The sequence below is a fragment of the Mesoplodon densirostris genome, chromosome 3 (assembly GCF_025265405.1).
Source record: "Mesoplodon densirostris isolate mMesDen1 chromosome 3, mMesDen1 primary haplotype, whole genome shotgun sequence".
Taxonomy (NCBI): domain Eukaryota; kingdom Metazoa; phylum Chordata; class Mammalia; order Artiodactyla; family Ziphiidae; genus Mesoplodon; species Mesoplodon densirostris.
Window position 1 is genome coordinate 11,853,526 of NC_082663.1, and position 22,823 is coordinate 11,876,348.

The 22,823-nt window shown below is 38.1% G+C and overlaps 1 protein-coding gene across 1 annotated transcript; it reads right to left on the minus strand.

Annotated features, from left to right (window-relative positions):
* Positions 1–5,194: 5,194 nt before the first annotated feature.
* Positions 5,195–14,815, minus strand: LOC132486710 (signal transducer CD24-like). Its single transcript, XM_060094302.1, has 3 exons — positions 14,811–14,815; positions 9,926–9,978; positions 5,195–5,433 (listed from the first exon to the last, which is right to left on the minus strand). The coding sequence occupies exons 1-3, from the start codon at positions 14,813–14,815 to the stop codon at positions 5,195–5,197; spliced, it is 297 nt and encodes a 98-aa protein (XP_059950285.1).
* Positions 14,816–22,823: the final 8,008 nt, after the last annotated feature.

The following is a 22,823-nucleotide window of genomic DNA, read 5'->3' on the forward strand; positions in this document are numbered from 1 at the left end:
AAGAGCTAACACCCATCCTTCTCAAACTCTTCCAAACAATTTCAGAGGAAGGAACACTCCCAAACTCATTCTACGAGGCCACCATCACCTTGATACCAAAACCAGGCAAGGATGTGACAAAGAAAGAAAACTACAGGCCAATATCACTGATGAACATAGATGCAAAAATCCTCAACAAAATACTAGCAAACAGGATCCAACAGCACATTAAAAGGATCATACACCATGATCAAGTGGGGTTTATTCCAGGAATGCAAGGATTCTTCAATATACGCAAATCAATCAATGTGATACACCATATTAACAAGTTGAAGGAGAAAAACCATATGATCATCTCAATAGATGCAGAGAAAGCTTTCGACAAAATTCAACACCCATTTATGATAAAAACCCTGCAGAAAGTAGGCATAGAGGGATCTTTCCTCAACATAATAAAGGCCATATATGACAAACCCACAGCCAACATTGTCCTCAATGGTGAAAAACTGAAACCATTTCCACTAAGATCAGGAACAAGACAAGGTTGCCCACTCTCACCACTCTTATTCAACCTAGTTTTGGAAGTTTTAGCCACAGCAATCAGAGAAGAAAAGGAAATAAAAGGAATCCAAATCGGAAAAGAAGAAGTAAAGCTGTCATTGTTTGCAGATGACATGATACTATACATAGAGAATCCTAAAGATGCTACCGAAAAACTACTAGAGCTAATCAATGAATTTGGTAAAGTAGCAGGTTACAAAATTAATGTACAGAAATCTCTGGCATTCCTGTACACTAATGATGAAAAATCTGAAAATGAAATCAAGAAAACACTCCCATTTACCATTGCAACAAAAAGAATAAAATATCTAGGAATAAACCTACCTAAGGAGACAAAAGACCTGTATGCAGAAAATTATAAGACACTGATGAAAGAAATTAAAGATGATACAAACAGATGGAGAGATATACCATGCTCCTGGATTGGAAGAATCAATATTGTGAAAATGACTCTACTACCCAAAGCAATCTACAGATTCAATGCAATCCCTATCAAACTACCACTGGCATTTTTCACAGAACTAGAACAAAAAATTTCAAAATTTGTTTGGAAAAACAAAAGACCCCGAATAGCCAAGGCAATCTTGAGAACGAAAAAAGGAGCTGGAGGAATCAGGCTCCCTGACTTCAGACTATACTACAAAGCTACAGTAATTAAGACAGTGTGGTACTGGCATAAAAACAGAAAGATAGATCAGTGGATCAGGATAGAAAGCCCAGAGATAAACCCACGCACATATGGCCAACTTATCTTTGATAAAGGAGGCAGGAATGTACAGTGGAGAATGGACAGCCTCTTCAATAAGTGGTGCTGGGAAAACTGGACAGGGACATGTAAAAGTATGAGATTAGATCATTCCCTAACACCATACACAAAAATAAGCTCAAAATGGATTAAAGACTTAAATGTAAGGCCAGAAACAATCAAACTCTTAGAGGAAAACATAGGTAGAACACTCTATGACATAAATCACAGCAAGATCCTTTTGGACCCACCTCCTAGAGAAATGGAAATAAAAACAAAGATAAACACATGGGACCTAATGAAACTTCAAAGCTTTTGCACAGCAAAGGAAACCATAAACAAGACCAAAAGACAACCCTCAGAATGGGAGAAAATATTTGCAAATGAAGCGACTGACAAAGGATTAATCTCCAAAATTTATAAACAGCTCATGCAGCTCAATAGCAAAAAAACAAACAACCCAATCCAAAAATGGGCAGAAGACTTAAATAGGCATTTCTCCAAAGAAGATATACAGACTGCCAACAAACACATGAAAGAATGCTCAACATCATTAATCATTAGAGAAATGCAGATCAAAACTACAATGAGATATCATCTCACACCAGTCAGAATGGCCATCATCAAGAAATCTAGAAACAATAAATGCTGGAGAGGGTGTGGAGAAAAGGGAACACTCTTGCACTGCTGGTGGGAATGTGAATTGGTACAGCCACTATGGAGAACAGTATGGAGGTTCCTTAAAAAACTAAAAATAGAACTACCATATGATCCAGCAATCCCACTACTAGGCATATACCCTGAGAAAACCATAATTCAAAAAGAGACATGTACCAAAATGTTCATTGCAGCTCTATTCACAATAGCCCGGAGCTGGAAACAACCTAAGTGTCCATCATCGGATGAATGGATAAAGAAGATGTGGCACATATATACAATGGAATATTACTCAGCCATAAAAAGAAACGAAACTGAGCTATTTGTAATGAGGTGGATAGACCTAGAGTCTGTCATACAGAGTGAAGTAAGTCAGAAAGAGAAAGACAAATACCGTATGCTAACACATATATATGGAATATAAGAAAAAAAATGTCATGAAGAACCTAGGGGTAAAACGGGAATAAAGACACAGACCTACTTGAGAATGGACTTGAGGATATGGGGAGGGGGAAGGGTAAGCTGTGACAAAGCGAAAGAGAGGCATGGACATATATACACTACCAAACGTAGGGTAGATAGATAGTGGGAAGCAGCCGCAGAGCACAGGGAGATCAGCTCGGTGCTTTGAGACTGCCTGGAGGGGAGGGATGGGGAGGGTGGAAGGGAGGGAGATGCATGAGGGAGGGGATGTGGGAACAGATGTATATGTATGACTGATTCACTTTGTTATAAAGCAGAAACTAATAAAAACAATGGAAAAAAAAAAAAAGAAAATAGGGGGAAGAGGGTGGGAGGGAGACGCAAGTGGGAGGAGATATGGGGATATATGTATATGTATAGCTGATTTACTTTGTTATAAAGCAGAAACTAACACACCATTGTAAAGCAATTATACTCCAATAAAGATGTTAAAAAAAAAGAAAAGGAAAGAAGGGGAAAATAAGAATGTTTTAAATCAAAGAGAAACAACAAGTATACTAAATACTTTAAATCTCTGCTGACATAATAGGACAAATAAAGCCTTTGTATATATAACTGCTCTCAAGGGCTAAGGACCATAATGTCATGTTTTCCATATTAGGTTTACCTGGGGGAATTCATCTGAATCACTCATGGAAACTTAAAAATAAAATAAAATAAAATGACAAATTCCTGGACCCGCCAGTCTAGAATTATGGAAACAAACTCTCTAGGGGGTGAAGATTTTGAACCTGATTTTTAAAGAGCTCCTCACTCAAAGCGTGAGAGCCCCAGCTGAAGGAGATACCTGTAAGACCTTGTAAGCAGGACAAACACCAACATAACTGAATAATCTACACCCTACACCAGGAGTAGAGGGATACATCTTTAAGAAAAGTGGAGGAATTTGTCTGAAATCAGTGATCCCGAGATTTAGAAGAAAACTTTCACGATAAACGTTTTTGGATACTCTGGACAGTGACAATTAGAAGATTGTTTCCAACAGACATGGATAAGCCTTCTGTTTGAGGGTCTCCCTGGGAAGATCCTGTCTCATCATAGACCAGAAGGAGATTTTTATTTCTATGCATGTTTTATGGTTAGGATATAAGTGCACCCCCATTTTCTTTTTCCTGCATTTTGGCTTGGTCCTGAAGTAATTTTAACCAAATTTAATTTTCAGCTGGAAGGCTCTGGGACATTAAAAAAAAACAAAACAAAAAAAGAGTCTTTTAAAAATATTATTTTATAGAGTTATTTGCTGCACTTTTTTTTTTTTTTGCTCTTACAGCCACTTCTTTTCATTTACAGTTTGTGTTTAATGCAAATCAATTCCATAACATGAGAAGTTACTATGAATCAAAGCAGAAATACACAAACACAATATACAATCCAAAATAGATGTACAGCATTCAGGTATGAAACAAAAGAGAATATTCATTCACACACACAGTAACTTGAGATCTGTTGGATATGGTTGTTCCAGTGTAGATTTCTAAAGATGGAAAAAAAAATGACTTTGGTTATCAAGACTACTGTGGCCATATTAGATTTTGGAACATCTAAGCATCAGTGTGTGACCATGTGAACAAAAGACTTTAGGGAGTGTCTATTTTTAAACAGGTTTCTGTGCACCAAGGCAGTTGTGAAAAGATTTACTTTCCAAAATCAAGCCCACTTTAGGCTTAGGACCAGGTTCTAACTATCTAAAAATATTGAATGATAACAGAAACTGTTCCAAATGTGGCTACTCTGATTCAGTTTAAAAAGAAGTATTTACAGAAAAGAGTATAAAAGTTTTTCTGAATTTAATGGAAGCAAGCTTCCAGTCTTCCCTTGCCAAATATATTTGGTTATAGTGTAGCTCCTTCACATATTTGCCTTTTTAATTTTAAGATTTGTCAATTTTACCTTCAAAACAGATCATTTTTAAGCTGTAAAAAGTATTCAACATATGCAGAAATAAAAAGTATTTTGAAATTATTTGAGATCAATGTAATTCTACTCTTTATCTGTTTAGCTAAATGAATCTAGTGCTCTTTTTGAAGAAGAATAGTTGATAAGTATATAAGTGAAATGTACTCATTATGCTTGAATTTGGGGTAGATTCCAATCCATCATTGCCCTGGTACATATCAATGACTATATAAAAATTCAAATGCAATGTCAAACCCAAACCCCAAGAGAAAGAGTTCAGTTCCCAAGAGAACAGTGATAGCTTAACATAAAATTTTCTCTGGAGTACATCAGCATTAAATTAGTACTGCTGAAACAACACATTGAGGATTTACAGTAACACTTGGAAGTTCCTTCTAATGTACATATAAATAGAATCACAGAAGCTTTCTGTTTTACCTCATTGCTTTATGGCCTTACAAATTTAATGAACCAAATGAAAACTGAATCTCTGTTCCACATCGCATTCTTTATCTCTAAGTAAGATAAAATCTATTCTCACTTTCAAGGTAGAGTTTTATGGATCCATACTTCTTAAGTCACATTTAAGGAAATCATCTCTTAACCAATTTTGGAGGTTGTCTCTCTTCATCTTGTACAGGAAACTCCAGCAGATTTAATATTGGCATTCATCATCTGGTCAAACCCTCACATGCTCTTCAAACCAATCAAATTTGGGATCCTCAACAGTTTCTGTCAATAAAATAGGTGTGGAAATTGCAGATTCATTCAATGAAGACTTTTTTTTTCCCCTTGTCACACTGGATGTCTGGATGCCATCTGAATTGGGTTGAGATGATGGGGAACTATAGATGTTTCCTGGCCTGAAGTCTCTTAACAGTAGAGACGTAGAAGGGAGATGGAGATCACCAAGAGACTGCCTGTTGACTGCAGAGCACCGTCACTTGCCTTGGCGGTGGCATTTGCTGGATTGGGGGCAGCTGACGTGTGCTGGGAGGAGTTACTTGAAGGTGTTACAACAGTTGTTTGATTTGAATAAATCTGCGTAGGTAAGAGCAGTGCCAGAAGCAGCAGCCCCAGTCCGAGCCTGGCCATCATCACCCTGCCCAGGTCTGCTCCGAGTCGGTGCACAGTGTGTCTCACTACTGCACTTATTTTACACACAGCATGATAATTACTTCTCCAGGCTTTTTTTTTCTCTTTGTTTAGAGGTAACTAGGTAAGCAGTTTTTGGGAGACAGTCACAGACACCCATTACTAATGCCTAGAACATTTGGGGAAGCTTCAAGACCATTTGTAAAAGCATTGAAGACATTTTCAATAACTGGTAAAATTTTGAAATGGAAATTGCTCTTGATGTTATATTTTAAAAGCAATTTTGTTTGGAAATATTAGTGCAGTCTACAAAGGAACATCAAATCATACTGCTAAGGGGACTAACAGCCATTGAATCTTCAGCAGTAAACTGGAGATTTTTCATTCTTTTCTTTCTGCTTACCCTCCTTTCTTCCTGCCTTCCTTCCTTTGTTCTGATATATATGTGGGATACAATACTGGGCACAAACAGTCATTATCTGCTGTAATCCAGTGAGACAATCAGATATTAAGCAAATAATTATCCAAAAAATAAAACTTTAAAATATGTAGAAATATGAGAGCATCTGACAAGGGATTTGACATAATCAGGGGGTCAAATGAGAGTTTTCAGTGCCTTTCAGACATCCAAGGAGAGTTGGATAGGTGGTTGGTTAGATGGTTAAAGTCAAAAGATTGGCTGTAGTTAATAGATTGATTATAGGCTAGAATTATCCTGATTAATACTTGTTTTCTTTACATGATTATTTGAGATGGCCTGGATGAAATGTATTCTTCTAAGTCATAATTCCGAAGCATGTGACACAGTGGTTGTATGAATGTGGTCTTCACTGAGCTGGACTTTAATCTAATTAAAGGGGAGGGATAGGTGTGCTTGCAACAGTTATGTGGAAAGCCCTATACAATTCAAAGCCAAAATGAGAACCAAGACAGTGGCTGATGCAGGAACCCAAAGGAGACCATCAGGGGCTCCTGGCATACAGTTAGGAAAGAAGGAGGAGGAAAGGAAGAGAAAAATCATCCTTGTGAGGGATCAACTATATCAAAGCAAATATCCACATAGAAAGAAGAAAGATCTTGGCATGTACAGGGATGTCATGAAATAGAATAGTTGTGATGTTATTCAGGTTAGTGCATGCAGATTAGGATTTCAACGTATGAATTTTGAGGGAAAACACATTTAGTCTATAACATTCTGTATGTACCTGAATTGAAATGAAAAAAAGTATATGTGAGTCATTTATATGATCAACATCAACTAGTAGCCACCAAATGAAGAATAAAACATTAGAAATATGTCTAAATATATTAAATACCCTTGTCATCACAGAAATAATCCATTGTTAAGAAAAGTCTTTTGGTATCATACATAGAAAATGAAAAGCTGCTTTCTTTTTTGTAGAATATTTAAATACTAGCTCTTTTGTGATTATATGACCCTGAAGGCAAATTATTCCAGAAATAAACAAGGTAGAATGCTTTTCTTAAACAAATGATTCTTGAAAATGGCAAACTTCACAGTTATTTAATTTTTCATTGTTCTTTGTTGCACTAATCAGTCCCTTTCTCTTTGTTTCTCAATGAAGAATTCACTTTCCAAAAAGGAGAGGAAAAAAGTTTCTGTAAAAAGGCACATAACCTCTCTGAGCAAGGCTTTACTCCTGTGTAAAACAAGGACAGCTGGGGCTAGTGTCATGACTGCTACAGCCAGGGGGCGCTCCAAGCAACTCACATCTATCAATTCAATTCTTACCACTGTGAGGTAGCTGTCCTCTCCTTCTAGGTGAGGAAACAGGTTGGGCTACTTGCCAGTGATCACATGCCGAAGGAATGAGGACAAAGGGAGGGTTCGAACCCAGGGACTTTGAAACCAACATCTGTGCCATTGGCCACCATGCTTGCACTGTCCTATATAAACATGCCAAGCCTACCTTCTAGGATTCTTCTGCAGACCAAGCCAGACAAATCACATGAAGTACTTAGTACATTTTAAGGAGTGATGCAAAAGTAAGTTAACATTTTTATTAAAGTGAGTGATCCCAGGATGAAAGGAAACGTCCAAGGCTTTTGCAGATAACATTACCCCAAACCTTCACTCAAAAGTTGCCTGATTTGAGATGTCAAATAAATTGGAGGGGAAAAAAAGAGAAAGAATTTGCATGTTTCATAGTACCATAAAACATTGTTACTGACATTATGTCTCACCACAAGTAAAATAAACTCTTGATAATATGATACTTTAAACTCTGGTATCTGATTAAATCACACATGAAAAGTATAACTTATTTTGTGAATGAGGCTGTATTGGCTCAGGCTATGAAAATTTTATTTAAACTCCGTTTATATTTTTGGTTGGATACAAGTCACATTTAGTGTATTATCTGTCTTTTCCTGAGGAATTCTGAAATCATTTTTTTCTAATTCATTTGAAAGGCTGCAATGAACAAAAATATTTGTTTCATCTTGAATCTAGGATTATTCTATCAGTAAACATAGCAGCCTCAAATTTGTACTTTTATTATTATCCCTTTCTTTTTCTTTTTCTTTTTTTTTTTTTTTTTTTGCGGTACGCGGGCCTCTCACTGTTGTGGCCTCTCCCGTTGCAGAGCACAGGCTCCCGACGTGCAGGCTCAGCGGCCATGGCTCACGGGGCCCAGCCGCTCCGCGGCATGTGGGACCTTCCCGGACCAGGGCACGAACCTGTGTCCCCTGCATCGGCAGGCGGACTCTCAACCACTGCGCCACCAGGGAAGCCCTATTACTATCCCTTTTGACATCAATGCTTTAAAAGGTATTTGCCATTGCTTTTCATCATTTACTTGTAAATGTAGCAGAGGTGAGCCACACCCACATAAAATATCATAGCATAACATTCACAAAAATAGAAATATATGATACATAGTTAAATAGTTGCAAGGATACTATGAAAATTGTGAAGCAAAATAAATGTTAGAAATTGTTCTATATCAATGTAAAGCATGATAATTTTCATTATCATTGTTTTCAAAGCTCATAAATAGCTTGATATCCATGAAACAGTCATAAATTTCAGCATCTTTTTACTTTTTTCCCTTGTGTCATATTTTAGAGATGTATTTTATTTTCTTCTCTTGCTGTAACCTACTTAGAGTCATCAAAGTAACTTGAACTTGGTTGATCATTAGTTTAACAAGCAAGAAGTTTGTGTGGTAAGCAGTGGAACATCTAATGATGTGCAATCAAAAGTGCAACCAAAGCAAAGTGGCAACATTGAAAAGACTCCTAAAGGTGCATAGTCCTAAATCCTCTCCAGGGGTGTCCTTATTTAAGAGATTTCACTCCATCAGTGGGTGACCCTTGGGTAACTAGAAACATCTAAGACACTGCATAGCCTGAATTCCAACACAGTCATTATATGAAGGGATAAGGTATATAGTAATTGTTTCAAGAGCTAAATGATATTTTAATTTATTGTGTTTAAGGATGACGTAATAATTATTGAAAAATTTATTAAGCACTAACTATGCTTCAAGTACTGTACTAAGAGCTTTATACACATTACAGTAAAAAGAAAAAGATCCTAATCAACTACACATTCAAGGGACTTATGTGGACTTAGGAATGAAATGGGTCATTAGGAACCTGGGTTTGGTTTGGAGGTATTTGATGATATTTTATACCAGGAAGCTAAGAATTCTTCTATTTGGATTTTTCACTGAGGCTGATTAATAGGAAAAGTAGAAATGAAAGGCATTTTATTAATAGTAGACCACTGACTAATACCCTCCCAAAGCAAAATTCCTGGTGAAACTGGACAGGAGCCCGCAGCTCAGGCTGGAAGCCTAACGAAGCCTTGATTTTCCAAAGTCCTTGTCTGGATTTCTGCAGAGCCTCCTGTGATGGACATAGTAAAGCATAGGTGTGAGAAGAGAACAGAGAAGAAATATAGGCTCCAAGGGAACCAGAGTTCACTTACTAATATCACAGAATAGTCAAAGAAGCAGAGACTAACCACATCCACATAAAATACCATAGAATACTGTTCATAAAAGTATAAATATATGGTACATAGTAAAAAAAAAAAAAGCACAATTTTCATAATGTCTTAACACATTGTTCTCAATGTATGGAAGATAAAGTAGTAAGAAAACATTTCACAAAGGGTGCCATCCTAGTTGGGGAAGTGTGCTGGTTAATTTTATGTGTCAGTTTGGTTAGGCTATGGTGCCCAGTTGTTTGGTCAAACATTAGGTTAGATGTTGCTCTGAAGGTATTTTATAGCTGTGATTTACATTTACAATCAGCTGACTTTAAGTAAAGCAGTGACCCTCAACCAATCAGTTGAAGACTTTAAGTGTGAAAACTGAAGTTTCCAAAAAAGAAGGAATTCTGACTCAAAACTGTAACATAGAAACCCTGCTTGAGTTCCCAAACTCCTAGCCTGCCCTGCAGATTTTGGACTAAAGACTACAACATAACTCCTACCTGGATTTTCAGTCTGTTTCTCTTCCCTACAGATTTTGGACTTACCAACTGCAAAATCATGTAAGTCAATTCTTTCAAATAAACACCAATCAATCAATCTAGAAAGAGAAGACAGAAAGAGCTGAATTCAAATATGTGGGATGATTAATTTGATAAGGTAGAGATAGGGGCACTTGAGAAATACTATTTGAATGCTTAAAATACATAACAATATATTTTAAAACCTATCAATGATGTATTGGTTTCATCTGGCTAAAAACTACTTAAAATGATTGTATTTACGACTATAAAGAAATTCACAATACGTTCCCACCAACAGAACATTTTCTAAGTCACAATGCATTAGTAATTTAAAACAAATATATATGAAAACTCAGAAGGCAAAAATAATTTTTAAATGAATATAATACAACCAAAAATCTCCTAAAATACTCCTGGGTCAAGGGGAAATTTAAGTCTCTAATTATAAAGATCTTTGAGAATGAGATATATACCCAATGGATATATTTGGCTTCCTTACATAATGTGTCCCCCCAAAATTCATATGTTGGGGCCCTAATCCTTAGTGTGATAGTATTTAGAAGTGGGGACTTTGTGAGGCAATTGGATTTGTACAAGGTCATGGAGGTGGAGTCCCCATGGTGGGATTGGTGTCCATATAAGGAGATGAAGAGACAAGAGCTCTCTCTCAGCTTTGTGTGCATACAGTGGGAAGGTGGCTATCTACAAACTAGGGAGAGGGTCCTCACCAGAATCTGGCACCCTGATCTCATACTTCCAGCCTCCAAAACCGGGAGAAATAAATATTTGTTGTTTAAGCCACCCAGTCTATTGGTATTTTGCAGCTGGAGCTAAGACACTTACCCTGCTGAAAAAAGCCAACCAAAAGAAAATGGTTGGGAAAATTTTATAGGACTGCAGGAAAATCATGAGGCATTTTAATTGTATGTTCCAAATGTCAAGGATCTGTAACTTTTAAATATAGTGGCAGGGCAGGAATAAAGACACAGACATAGAGAACAGACTTGAAGTCATGTTGGGAAACGGGAAGCTGGAATGAAGTGAGAGAGTAGCACTGACATATATACACTATCAAATGTAAAACGGATGGCTAGTGGGAAGCAGCCACATAACACAGGGAGATCAGCTCGGTGCTCTGTGCTGACCTAGAGAAATGGGATAGGGATGGTGGGAGGGAGACTCAAGAGGGAGGGGATATGGGGATATATGTATACATATAGCTGATACACTTTGTTGTACAGCAGAAACTAACACAACATTGTAAAGCATTTATACTCCAATAAAGATATAAAAATGCAATTAAAATAAAATTATGAGGATTTATGGCAACCTCTGCATATCAGGAAGAGGGCATATCAGGAAGAGAGCCCCTGGAAAACAACACTTGCCTTGGATTGTTACTGCAGAGAAGAAACTGGGCAAAAGATATTTTTTTTAAAGAAATAAATAAATATAAAATTATGACTCTCATACATGTATACAAATGAACACTTGTTACAGATTGTATTTAACTCATTAATCAGGAAATATGAGGGGTCCCAACCAGTTCAAGAAGTTAATGTTAGAAGGTTACAGAATTCACTTGCATGTCTATAGACAAGAATTATTTTGCATTGCTACCAGTTACCCACAACTTATATAGTTGTAGCATAGCTCCCATAGACTCAGAATCATATCATGTCTTTCAGACAGAAAATTAGGTAGATGCCCTAGCAAATCATTGTAGATACAGGATTTAACAGCTCTGGTTTTATTGACTTCTATGTAATATGAATAGTCTACTACAGCTGATTTCCCTCATCCCTATCCACTTAAAAAGTCATGATATTTATCCATTCAAGTTGAATTGTTGATATTGGATTGACCAAAAATTTCGTTCGGGTTTTTCCATAACCAATATATGGAAAACCCAAACGAACTTTTTGGCCAACCCAATATTTACATTACAGACTGAAGAGAAAGCCACAACCCACTCTAACCAGGCTCTTTATAATTTTTGAATACCACGTTAGCTTCCATCCATCCTAAAAATCTTCCCTAAACCATCAAACTATACACCAAAACCAAGCAATACTCAGACATGACAAAGGAAAAAAGAGTAATAGAGAAAATTTATGTAAGGACTGAACATCCTTCTCCTCTTCATTCTGGATTCAATATTCTTTAGGAATTCTTCTGGTGTGTTTTTTCCCCTTCCATGTGCAAATTCTTAATGAGTATGATGATCAGCATTTGTTTCTCTCTAGTTGCCCTGTCCTGGATTTCTAGGCATCTTAGTATTTGTAACAAATTCCTTTAAATTGGATGAGAGAGATGTATATACATGGAAAAGGGCTCAGAAGAGTCAAGATATCCTTGGTTATTTATAGCTATTTATAATTATATGGATAGTGGAATTATGGGTATTTTAATTTTCATATTTTTGCTTTATTTATTCCCTGCTTTTTCTACAATGAAACTATAGTGATTAGAATTGAGAATTTTTTATCTGAATTTTTTATAGGCCATGGAAAAATTTAGATATCTCTCAGAAGTTTATGTTTGTTTTTTCTGTGTGTACCATGTAGAAAGCCTTAGGCCAGGAATTTAATTAATGTACTCCTCATGAAAGAATTGCAAAGTTTATAATTATAATAATTAATTGTACCTTGCTTATGTTCAGGGAATACAAGTCCCACTTATTCCACCTCAAGAAAATAATGGGTGTATTCTTTACGAAGTTTCAGTAACTTTCTATAGTTATTGAATGAAACATCACTATCACCACAACCATCATCATCATAGCTAATTATAAACGTTTCATATGCAAGATTCCATTTTAGGTACTGTATACATATCTCACCAATCGTCATAACAACCCTGTGTGGTGTACACCCCATCTCACAGATGAGAGCATTGACTTGGGGAGAAGTTAAGTGCCTTGCTCTTTTGGATCACACAGCTAGGTAGTGCTGGAACCAGGATTGGATCTCAGATGACAGACTCCAGAGCCTAAGTTTCCAACTCCCAGTCTTTCTGTTTGGCAATTGTGTGAAGCATGTGAACAAAAAGGAGAGCTGGAATAATGACAGCTAATGTGAAGGACACACACTTAAAACCAAGCAGAAATGGGGAGCACTTCCCCTCCCCTGCATATGAGTTTACGTTTATGAGCTCTACATCTTTCCCAGCATGAGTACCTGAAAGTGTGCACATAAAACTTGACCTACAGGTTTTCTGTTAAGTCATATTTCTACGTCAGGCCAAATGGCACATGGTCAAAGAATGCTATGAATCCTTGAACATAAACTTCATGTACAATATAGGTACAAGTGGAACAAAAGTCCAAATCTACTTTCAGTTGAGGATGAAGGTAGAGTCCATGGTCAGGGAGCACCCTGGGATTTTAGGGCATATCCTGCCTTCACAACCCACATACTGTCCCTCTCCTTCTCTACCTTGTAGGCCCATTTTCAATCATTTCCACAACCTACTCAACTATAACCACCTTGTCTTTCTGCCATGTCCACCTTACCATTTACCAAACCTGGGGAAAGCTGACCATCTGTTGTTGTTTATTTCCTACTCCCACTTCTGAGCTGCAAAGAATTAAAAGAAAAGAAACAAAGCCAGAAGAGTTGACTGTAAGTTCTCATTATCTATCTCAACTTGAGCTTGCAGAAATATTCACTAACAATTTTCTTTCAGTTCTGTATTATTTCCCTTTCCTGCAGTCTCTAACATCATAAAATTTTCCCCCTTACTCCATCCTTCCACCTCTACTCCCTCCCTCACTCTCAACAAATTTTCCTGAATCCTATTCTTCTTAGACGGTTGAGACTGTCCAAAATGAGTTTCTTCCATATCCATCCTAGCCATTACAAAATCTCTCTGGGTTCAATGTCCAGGTATTTTCATTTCTGCTCTCAAGAAAAGCACATCACTCCCCTTGACTACAGCAGTTCCCTCTAACTGAGCTCTTTGCCCCTCATCTTTCTGCATTTCCTTGCTTCATTCTTTATTCTTTTGCTCTTGGAAATATTTATTATCTCTCTCTTTACTTAGGCTTTCAAATTTAGCCACAATTCCCTGCTATTTAAACCAAATAAGGATTAACAGCTTCTGAATCTCCATTATCTGAGCCTTAGTATTTTCCCTCCACATCTTTCCCCTTCAACCAGTTCTTTATCACGTTTATTTATTTAACAAATATGTATGTGCACCCCTGGTACCCAGCTCTATTCTAGTAATAAAATAAGCAAAAATACCTGTCCCCTAGAGCTTACATTCCAAGGGGGGAGGGGGAAAACAGGCAATAAAATGAACTTAAAAGCAAAATATACCATGTGTTAGATCATGCAAGGAAGAAAACTAAATAAGGGAAGGGAGATATAAAATGTCAGGGGACAGGATGTTGAAGTGATAGAAATGGTGACTAGGAAAGAAGCACTGGAAAGCGGATTTTTGAGTAACAGCCTAGAGGATGTGAAAGAACTTGATGGACAAACATTCAGGGCAAGAGAACTCCAGGTAAGGTGAAGAGTAAGTGCAAAATTCTGGAGGCTGGAGTGTACCTGATGTATACAGCAGAGAGGCCATGGGGCTGAAATAGAGTGTATGCAGGAGAGAGTTGTAGGACACAGGTCAGACAAGTATTGGGGGTGAGGGTGGAAGAGGGAACCAGATCCAGTTGGGCTGGTTCCATCAGTAGATCACTGTAAGGACCTACTTGGTTCTGACAGTCTGTTTCAGTTAGGATAGAGAATTGACCCAAGAAAAGAGTGCTTTGGCAAAATAAGGGATTCATTTTCTCATATTTAATATGCAGATCAGAGATAAACAGTCCAGGACTGTCAGTCATTTTAATCCAAGCTCCATTTATATTTCTGTTCTGCTTTCATTAGTCTGTGACTTCCATCCTCAAGTTTACCTCATGGTCACAAGATGGTTGCTGGAACTCTAGTCAGTGCCTGCATTCCAGGCAGGGACTAGCTGAATAAACCTCTTTAAAAGATATTCTCAAAAACTACCTCCTAAAGACATGTTCGTACAAATCAGTGGCCATTCTTATTTCATAATAGGGGTTAGAAAATGTTGAATTTTAGCTAAATACATTGCCATCTTCCCAAATGAAGAGTTCATTAAGGCAGAGAGGTGCATGAGTATTGAGTAGGCAACTAGCTACCATAGATGGTTAAAATTTTTATAGCTTTTAACAAGAAAATGAAGAAGTTGGATAAGTCTAAAAGTGGAATTCTTAATTTGGTGGTCATTTTATCCACAAAATAAATGCACATGATGATGAATGCTATTTAAAATAAATAAGTAAACCAATTTTGGGAACTATTTCCATCAGTAGGAAAATTTTTTCTAAACTTGGAAAGCTCTTTTATTTTGGTATGGGAACACAACTGAAATCATGACTCTCCAAGATAATTATGAGCAAAGAAGTACTCAAGAGAGACATTGGTATCCTCTATAATTAATATGGCAGAGAAAAATATTGCCATGATGACAAACCAGTCCACAAAGTGTGAACCAAGTTGATATCCTCTGAAACACTGGTGTCCAAAAATCCTTAGGAGAGATCGCTGTGCTTGAATATCACTTTGTCAATTTCAAATGTTACATATATGTGTGGCAATATTATGTAGAAGTCAAGAGGGAAAAAATAGTTACAAGGTATAGCTAAGTATTCATAAATTTAAAATGTAGAGGTGATATTAAAAGAAGAGAAAAACCTCCAGTGTCTCTGCTGGCATGCTGAGTAGAGACAGGAGGCAGATACATCTGCAATTTTAAATTCTTCTAAAATAAGAAAACTCATCATTTCTAGACTCTTTATTTTTGAAATCATCTGTTGAGGTCATAAAATCTACTGAAGCCCTTTCTGTTCCCATTTCCAAGGTGATTTATTTCATAAAACTATTCCAGATCCTGTAAGGTGGTTTTCACCAACAAGATGATACAACCTTGAAAGAGAAGGGAAGTTCCATTTCTGTCTTCAGGAAGCAGTAACCCAGAGTCATTCTCTGTGGATGCTACATGAACATTAATTAATAATGAATGGAGGATACGTTACCATCTGTTCAGCACTGATTTAAAATATACTGTTGTTACTTACTTGGATTATTTTTAGTCCTGTAGTTTTCAGCTGGGTGAACACTAATGGCTGGATCTGTGAAATGCCCTGGCAAATCATAACTCCTGTTTTGAAATCCTTGTCTAGAGGTGTGGCTAGTTATCGAATGATAAGTACATCCGAATAGCAATAAAAGAAGGTCTTTTCTAACATTTGGTTTTCTTAAAGTGATAAAGCATTCCCTCTTCAGTAGAATAATTCAAGTCACGTATAACATGTGACAGTCTAGAGGACTAGGAGCTTATGGAAGAAAGACAAGGAAAAAAAATTTAAGGAAAAGAAAACAAATGGGATTTACATATATGGTAAGTAGCACCACATTGTCTCTCTTTTTTTGTCATTAATCCACCCCCAGCACTTCCTAACACGTTTGTATCAGAGTTGCCATGCTGTGCTGCCCTCTGTATGTGCTATAGTCTGCAGAGGGACCAGCAAATAAAATTTCAATTCAGATGTAAGACGTATAATCATAACATGATAGTCATTTCTTCATGAAGGAGAAATTGAGCTGTTTTTAAAATTACTTAAGGCAAGAGTCTTCTGAGAGGTTACATTACTTTTTTTTTCTAACTTTCAAATTAGAATTAAGAATAAGAAGTAAAGATATTTACTTAGGTGCCCAAGGGGAGCTGTGGTTCAGTTTTAGTGTACTCTTTTTCAGTTCGTGGATTGCATGCTAGAGTAATTTATCAACAGCCCCAAGTGCTGTACTTGCCCCAGTGAAGGACTATATTAAAGGAGTGGAGGCTTCCCTGGTGGCGCAGTGGTTGAGAGTCCACCTGCCGATGCAGGGGACATGGGTTCGTACCCCGGTCCGGGAAGATCCCACATGCCGTGGAGCGGCTGGACCCGTGAGTCATGGCCGCTGAGCCTGCGCGTCTGGAGCCTGTGCTCCGCAACGGGAGAGGCCACAACAGTGAGAGGCCCGTGTACCGCAACAACAAAAACAACAACAAAAGATGTGATTTCCCCAGTCCACTTTCAGCTGCTCCAATGCAGCATAACCATCTTAGACATTTAAGACACCGTATTTAAAAGACAATCAAAATCATGCTTCCACGAGGCATGCTCAGATTAGCAGAGTGTATTACAGAAGCCAATTGCTAGAGTTCCAATCCTAGTTCCACCCCATGTGGCTTTAACCTCTGTAAGGCTCAGTTATCCCTCAAAAGACAAGTGAACATTTTAATAAAATCTACATCACAAGGTTGGTTTGAGTAGCACAGTAAATAATGCATACAGGTGTTTTGTACAATACCTAGCATTTCCCCTGTTTTCTAAAACCTGTGTAATATAGAAGTTGCCAACCACACCTCTTATGCTATGGGAACCCTAAATGCTGTCACTCACCCAGCCCTTTCTGAAGGGTCATTTGCACATGGAGCCCATGACTTGAAGCCCGGCCAAGGTGGATTTGACCAGGGCAGGGAGCCTGGTACAAGGACAGGTAACCTATAGGCTGATAAGAGAGCCGTAAGGTGGCCTAAGGCAAAATCTTTGCTCTAAAGGTATGACTGCATTTAATGAAACCAACCACAAAACGCTTTTGGGCAGGAAAAATGAGACATATCAGAAGAATCCAGTGGTGGCTATGGTAGAAGCTAAATGACACATACGTGGGGGACAGTCAGTAGAAGACATGAGGGAACAGAAGGTACAAATAAGCGGGAGCACGAGGCAAGGAGAGAGTCAGCCTGTAGTGGCAACTGGTAGGAGAGGGCCAGACAGTGAGGACGGGGGTCAACACAGTGAGTTTAGAGCAGGACAAAGTAAACGCTGGTCGCTAAGGAGGCCACAGAACACGCTGGCATCTGTGCCATTCTCTCCAGCTGGGCCCATCCTGCCTGCGCACAGGCAAGGGCATATGTCTGGCGGTCCGTTGCCCAGATTGCTCAGAAACCAGGTCCGTGAGCCTTCTCTTCCTCTTAGTCCTCGGGCTCCAGAGTTTCCACACAAGCAGCAATGCTGAAGAGAATCCACAATGTAAAAGCATAGCTGCCTGCTTTATTGCCCATGTGGACTTTGGCAGAGCCCCAGGAAGAGCTATACTTTTCCAGTCCCCAGAAACTATCTGAAAAGCACTGGCTCAAATCAGCCCCGTGTACATAGTGTCTTGGTCCCTGACTTTCTCTGATTCCCTGGCTCCCTCATCCAGACCTTCACTTCCTTGGTTCTTCCTACATTTGTATGTGCGCTAATTGCTACAGCAAGCACCTCATTCTCATAATATTTTCAGTTATTCTGTTTTTCTGACTAATACTATTTCTAACCCTAATTAATGATAATTTAAAAGGCTGATGGTTTTTTTTTTTTTGAGTGTTTACCTTATACTAGATGCTGGTCTGAGATTGCTACATGAATTCAATCTTTTATTCCCCACAAAAATTAAATCAGTTGGTATTGTCATAATCTCCATTTTATAGGTGAAGAAATTACAGGGTGGCAATTCTAAGTAATTAGTTCAATATCATTTCCCCTAAAGTTTATAAGTATGGCTGTTCATGTCTTATTTGTGTCTCACTATGTCATTACAATAAGTCCAAATACCCCGTTTAATGTGTATGTGCGTTGGTTTCTTGAAACCTTAAAAAAAGCCTGACTGAAATTCTTTGATCTATTTTCATATGTATGTGTCCTTACATATTTTTTCTTTGAAAGTCAGAGTCAGTACAAAGAGATTACTTAGTGCAGATTCATAAAGAATCACACTTATGTCCAAGACAAATGGCATTGATGTAATTAAGAAACAGGGGGCCAATGTGGCATTACAAACAGAAGCAGGGGCAAAGTGATAGGAGGTGAAGTCAGAGTAGTAGCTGGTGACAAGATCATATAAAGCCTAGCAGGATATGGTGGGGATCTTGGTAAGGCCAACAGGACGGCAATCCTTTGCAGATTTTGAACAGGGGTAGGGCATAAACACGATTTGTGTTTTAAATGGACGACTCTGGCTGCTATTTGGAGAAAAAAAACAGTTGAGATGTGAGGGTAGAAGAAGGAAGACCAACTAGCAACCTGTTACAATCATCCAAGCAATAAATATTGGTGGCTTTGATTAGAGAAGAAGGGGTGAGCAGGTAAAGAGGTGATGAGATCCTGGCTCTGTTGAAGAGGTAACTGTCAAGATTTGCTGATGGTCTGCATGTGATGTGTGCATTTGTTTTCTATTGCTGCACAACAAATTAGCACAAAATTAGCAGCTTAAAACAGCAGCCATTTGTTATCCTGCAGTTTCTGTGCATCAGGAGTCCAAGCATGGCTCACACAAGTTCTGTCTTCAGGGCCCCACAAAGCTGAAGTCAAGTGTTACCTAGGCTACATCCCTATCTGAAAGCTCAAGCAGGGAAGGATCCACTTTATAGCCGCCTCAGGGTGTAGGCAGAATTACTTTCCTTGCAGCTGTAGAACTCATGGCATCCTGCTTCTCCAAAGCCGGCAAGAAAGATAAAGAAAGACTCTGCTATTTGAACAATTCTCTGTCTTCAGGGAACGTCCAGGTCCTCTAATAATAGGCTCGCCTAACCAGGTCAGGGCCACCCAGGATAATCTCCCCTCTGATTAGCTCAAGGTCAACTTCTTAAGGATCTGATCTCTTGAGTTTTACCACACAACATAACATAATCGTGGGTGTTATATCCCATGCACTATGTATGCCATATTCTATAGCATAGAAGCACATCATGGGTCCCAGAGGCCACAGCATGTTATTTCCCACTCACACGCAAGAGTAAAGGATTTCACAAGGATATGGATACAAGGGGGCAGAATCATGGGGTGCACCCTAGGGTATGACCACCAGAAATTGTAAGAGAAAAAGAAGGGGCCTGGATGGCTGCAGGTCTTTCCCCCAAGCAACTATAAGAATTGAGCTTCCATTGACTAAAAGAGAGAAGATGGAATAGAAGGTTTGACATGGGAGTGGAAAACCAAGAGTCTGGTTTCAGGAATATTGTATTTAAGCTGTTTATTTGACATCTCAGTGCAGATGTCAAACTGGGCATGTGCAAATTGCAGGTGACATGGGAAGACTGCATGACTGTCCAGGCAGAAACTAACATGTGGTACCTGCCTGGGTGAATTATCCACATTGCAGATTCCTTGCCTTCCATCTCAATAGTTCTGAAATGTGATTGGGTCAGTGTTCCACAACTGATCAGCCTGAGTCTGCTCACTCATCAAAGACTAAAAAAATCAATAACAAGAACATATCAATTCACTGTAGCAAATGTCACTATAAAGCAGACTGGATATTCACATAACTATGGTGAGCACTTCCCCTATACAGGTCTGGGGTGGACACTGCTAATCTAATGACTCCCATTTTTCTATGAATAGACTATAGCTGACTACCTCCCCTAACAATGGACATATTCTTTCCTTAACTCAGAAAATGTCCCCCTTTCTTTTCTTCTTACCAACCACTCTTGAAATATGACCTACTTCCATAAGAAGTAGTGACTCATTACATTGATAATTTCTAAAAGGATGGAAAGGCTTTTTAATAGAAGGATGGAAAGTATAGGAATCTTGGAAAAGCCTCACCACTACCACATATCATTCTGAAATGTGTCCTGAGTAAGATGACTCCCTCTTGAGAATCCCCACTTTGGTTTTTAATAGGATGCTGCTCTTAAATGTTATATATTAATTTCATAACTCTCCAAGAGCAGTTTATCACTTTATTTTAAATTTTCTTGAGGTTCACCTAATTGTAGCCACAGTGTCCATACCTAATAAGATATACATAATTTCCAATTTTACAGATGAAAATTGAAGCTCAAAAAAGTTAAACAACATCCCTAAATCCCACATCTAGACAGGATCAGGGAAGTTCAAGCTCAAATCTAGAAAACCTCAAAAGCACACATTCTTTCTTAAACAACTACAATTTAAAAACTGTGTTCTATGGAGGCTAGGGTATAAGGGAGTTATGGTGGCGGGGAGGTGGGGAATAAGTTTAAAAACTTAGAAAATTCTTCCTTCCTGTGCCGAGTAATTAGAAGTTAGTTGAATAGTCCTAGAAAACAATTGTCTATCATTCTTCCAATATAGTTTCAATAAGTGGAATAAGCAGATTAATACATCTCCAAATCCCTATTTCCTCCTGAAATCACTATTGATCCTTCAATATCTAAGTTCAAATGACTCTTTAGTAAACCCCAGACAAAATCAATAGCCCTCTCATAATGTTCAAGACATGCATCTATTTTAGTACTTGCTATATTTATTATAATGATGTCCCTCTCTGGCTGTCTCCCTCAGTAGTCTAGGAGTATCTTGAAGGTGGATGGTGTGTCTCAAGAAACTTTATATCTTCAGCACCTAGGACAGTTCACCTGAGCCTAAAGGGACTGTTGAATGAATGAAGGAAAGAATGAACAAATGAGAAAGCAACTGAACAGTGTTTTATGACCTATCACTGTCACTATTATTGCAATAATACAGTGCCAAGGACAGAATTCTCCAAGATGGAATTTTCTTCTATTTGATTAAACCAAACAATAAACAACTTAAAATGTAGATTCCAATTTACATCCTGAAATATGTATAGCTTTAAATAAATGAAATGGCTCTTAATTATGGAGTATAAGTTTACTCTGTGCCAAACACTGCGCTGTGCCCTTTACATATATATTAACAAAAGTATGAAGAAGTAGGTATTACTATCTCTATTTCCATACATAGTAACTGATTCTCAGACCTTCCTGCAAAAACCACACATTTAGCACATTATACAGCCAGGATTTAAACCAGCCTGTCTGATTCTAAAGTTCATACTCTTCACCACTAGTTTATAATATCCTTTAAAATGCTGCTCAATAAATCAAGGTCTGTGGTAATTCAACGTGGAAGAAAAGATAAAACAGAATGAAAAGCTTATTGTTTTGCTTTAGTTTCTTTGACTATTTGTTCAGTGCCTCAGGGTGTGCATACCTTGAATAACTATTTTATTGGGGAACATTTAGAGTGACTCTCTGGGGAAGCTCTTTTATCACTGTAGCATCTCAGTGTGGCACTGGTTCCAGATTGTCTGTCTGCTGTTTGTCTGCTGAAGCTGTTTCATCTGAGATTTCTTTGCATCTAATGCTCATGTGTGTCTTACACTGTGTCCAACCATTCTGGTAGTAGCATATGGTTAGTTTTGTTAATTGGGCTTTTTGTTATGCTGTGTCTGAAAAGCTTTTTTTAATTTATATTCAAATGTTTGTCATCCTCTGGCAGCCTGTTTTGTGATGTCTGTGCTTGTTGTGTGACCCATGACTATAGCATGTTTCTCAAGCTGTGTTATGACACACCATTTGAAGATGCCCACCATTTGCTAGCTTCTTACTACAATATAATTCCTGCTCTGCCTCCTTAACTAGCCAGTAGAGTTGGCCTTGGGAGAGAGTAGGGAAAAGCAAGAGTCATTGTTTCAGCCATTCTAGGCAACCAGATTGTTAGGAATGATACAGATGGGGTGAAAGTTGGATTGTTTATCAAAGACAGAGCTCTAGATGATTCATGTACCATCAAACATCTATAAAAGCCTACTTTTTTAAGGAACCTCCATACTGTTCTCTGTAGTGGCAGTACCAATTTACATTCCTACCAAGAGGGCAAGAGGGTTAAATTGAGTTATTTGTAGTGAGGTGGATGGACCTAAAGTCTGTCATACAGAGTGAAATAAGTCACAATACCATATGCTAACACATATATATGGAATCTAAAAAAAAAAGAAAAGAAATAAAGGGTTCTGAAGAACCTAGGGGCAGGACAGGAATAAAGATGCAGATGTAGAGAAAGGGCTTGAGGACATGG

What these genes read in the sequence shown, in the direction of transcription:
- LOC132486710 (XM_060094302.1), bottom strand. An exon ending in CTTACATGATTTTGCAGTTG is followed by an intron (nt 5,434 to 9,925) that starts GTAAGTCCAAAA and finishes GACTCGGAGCAG; the next exon opens with ACCTGGGCAGGGTGATGATG.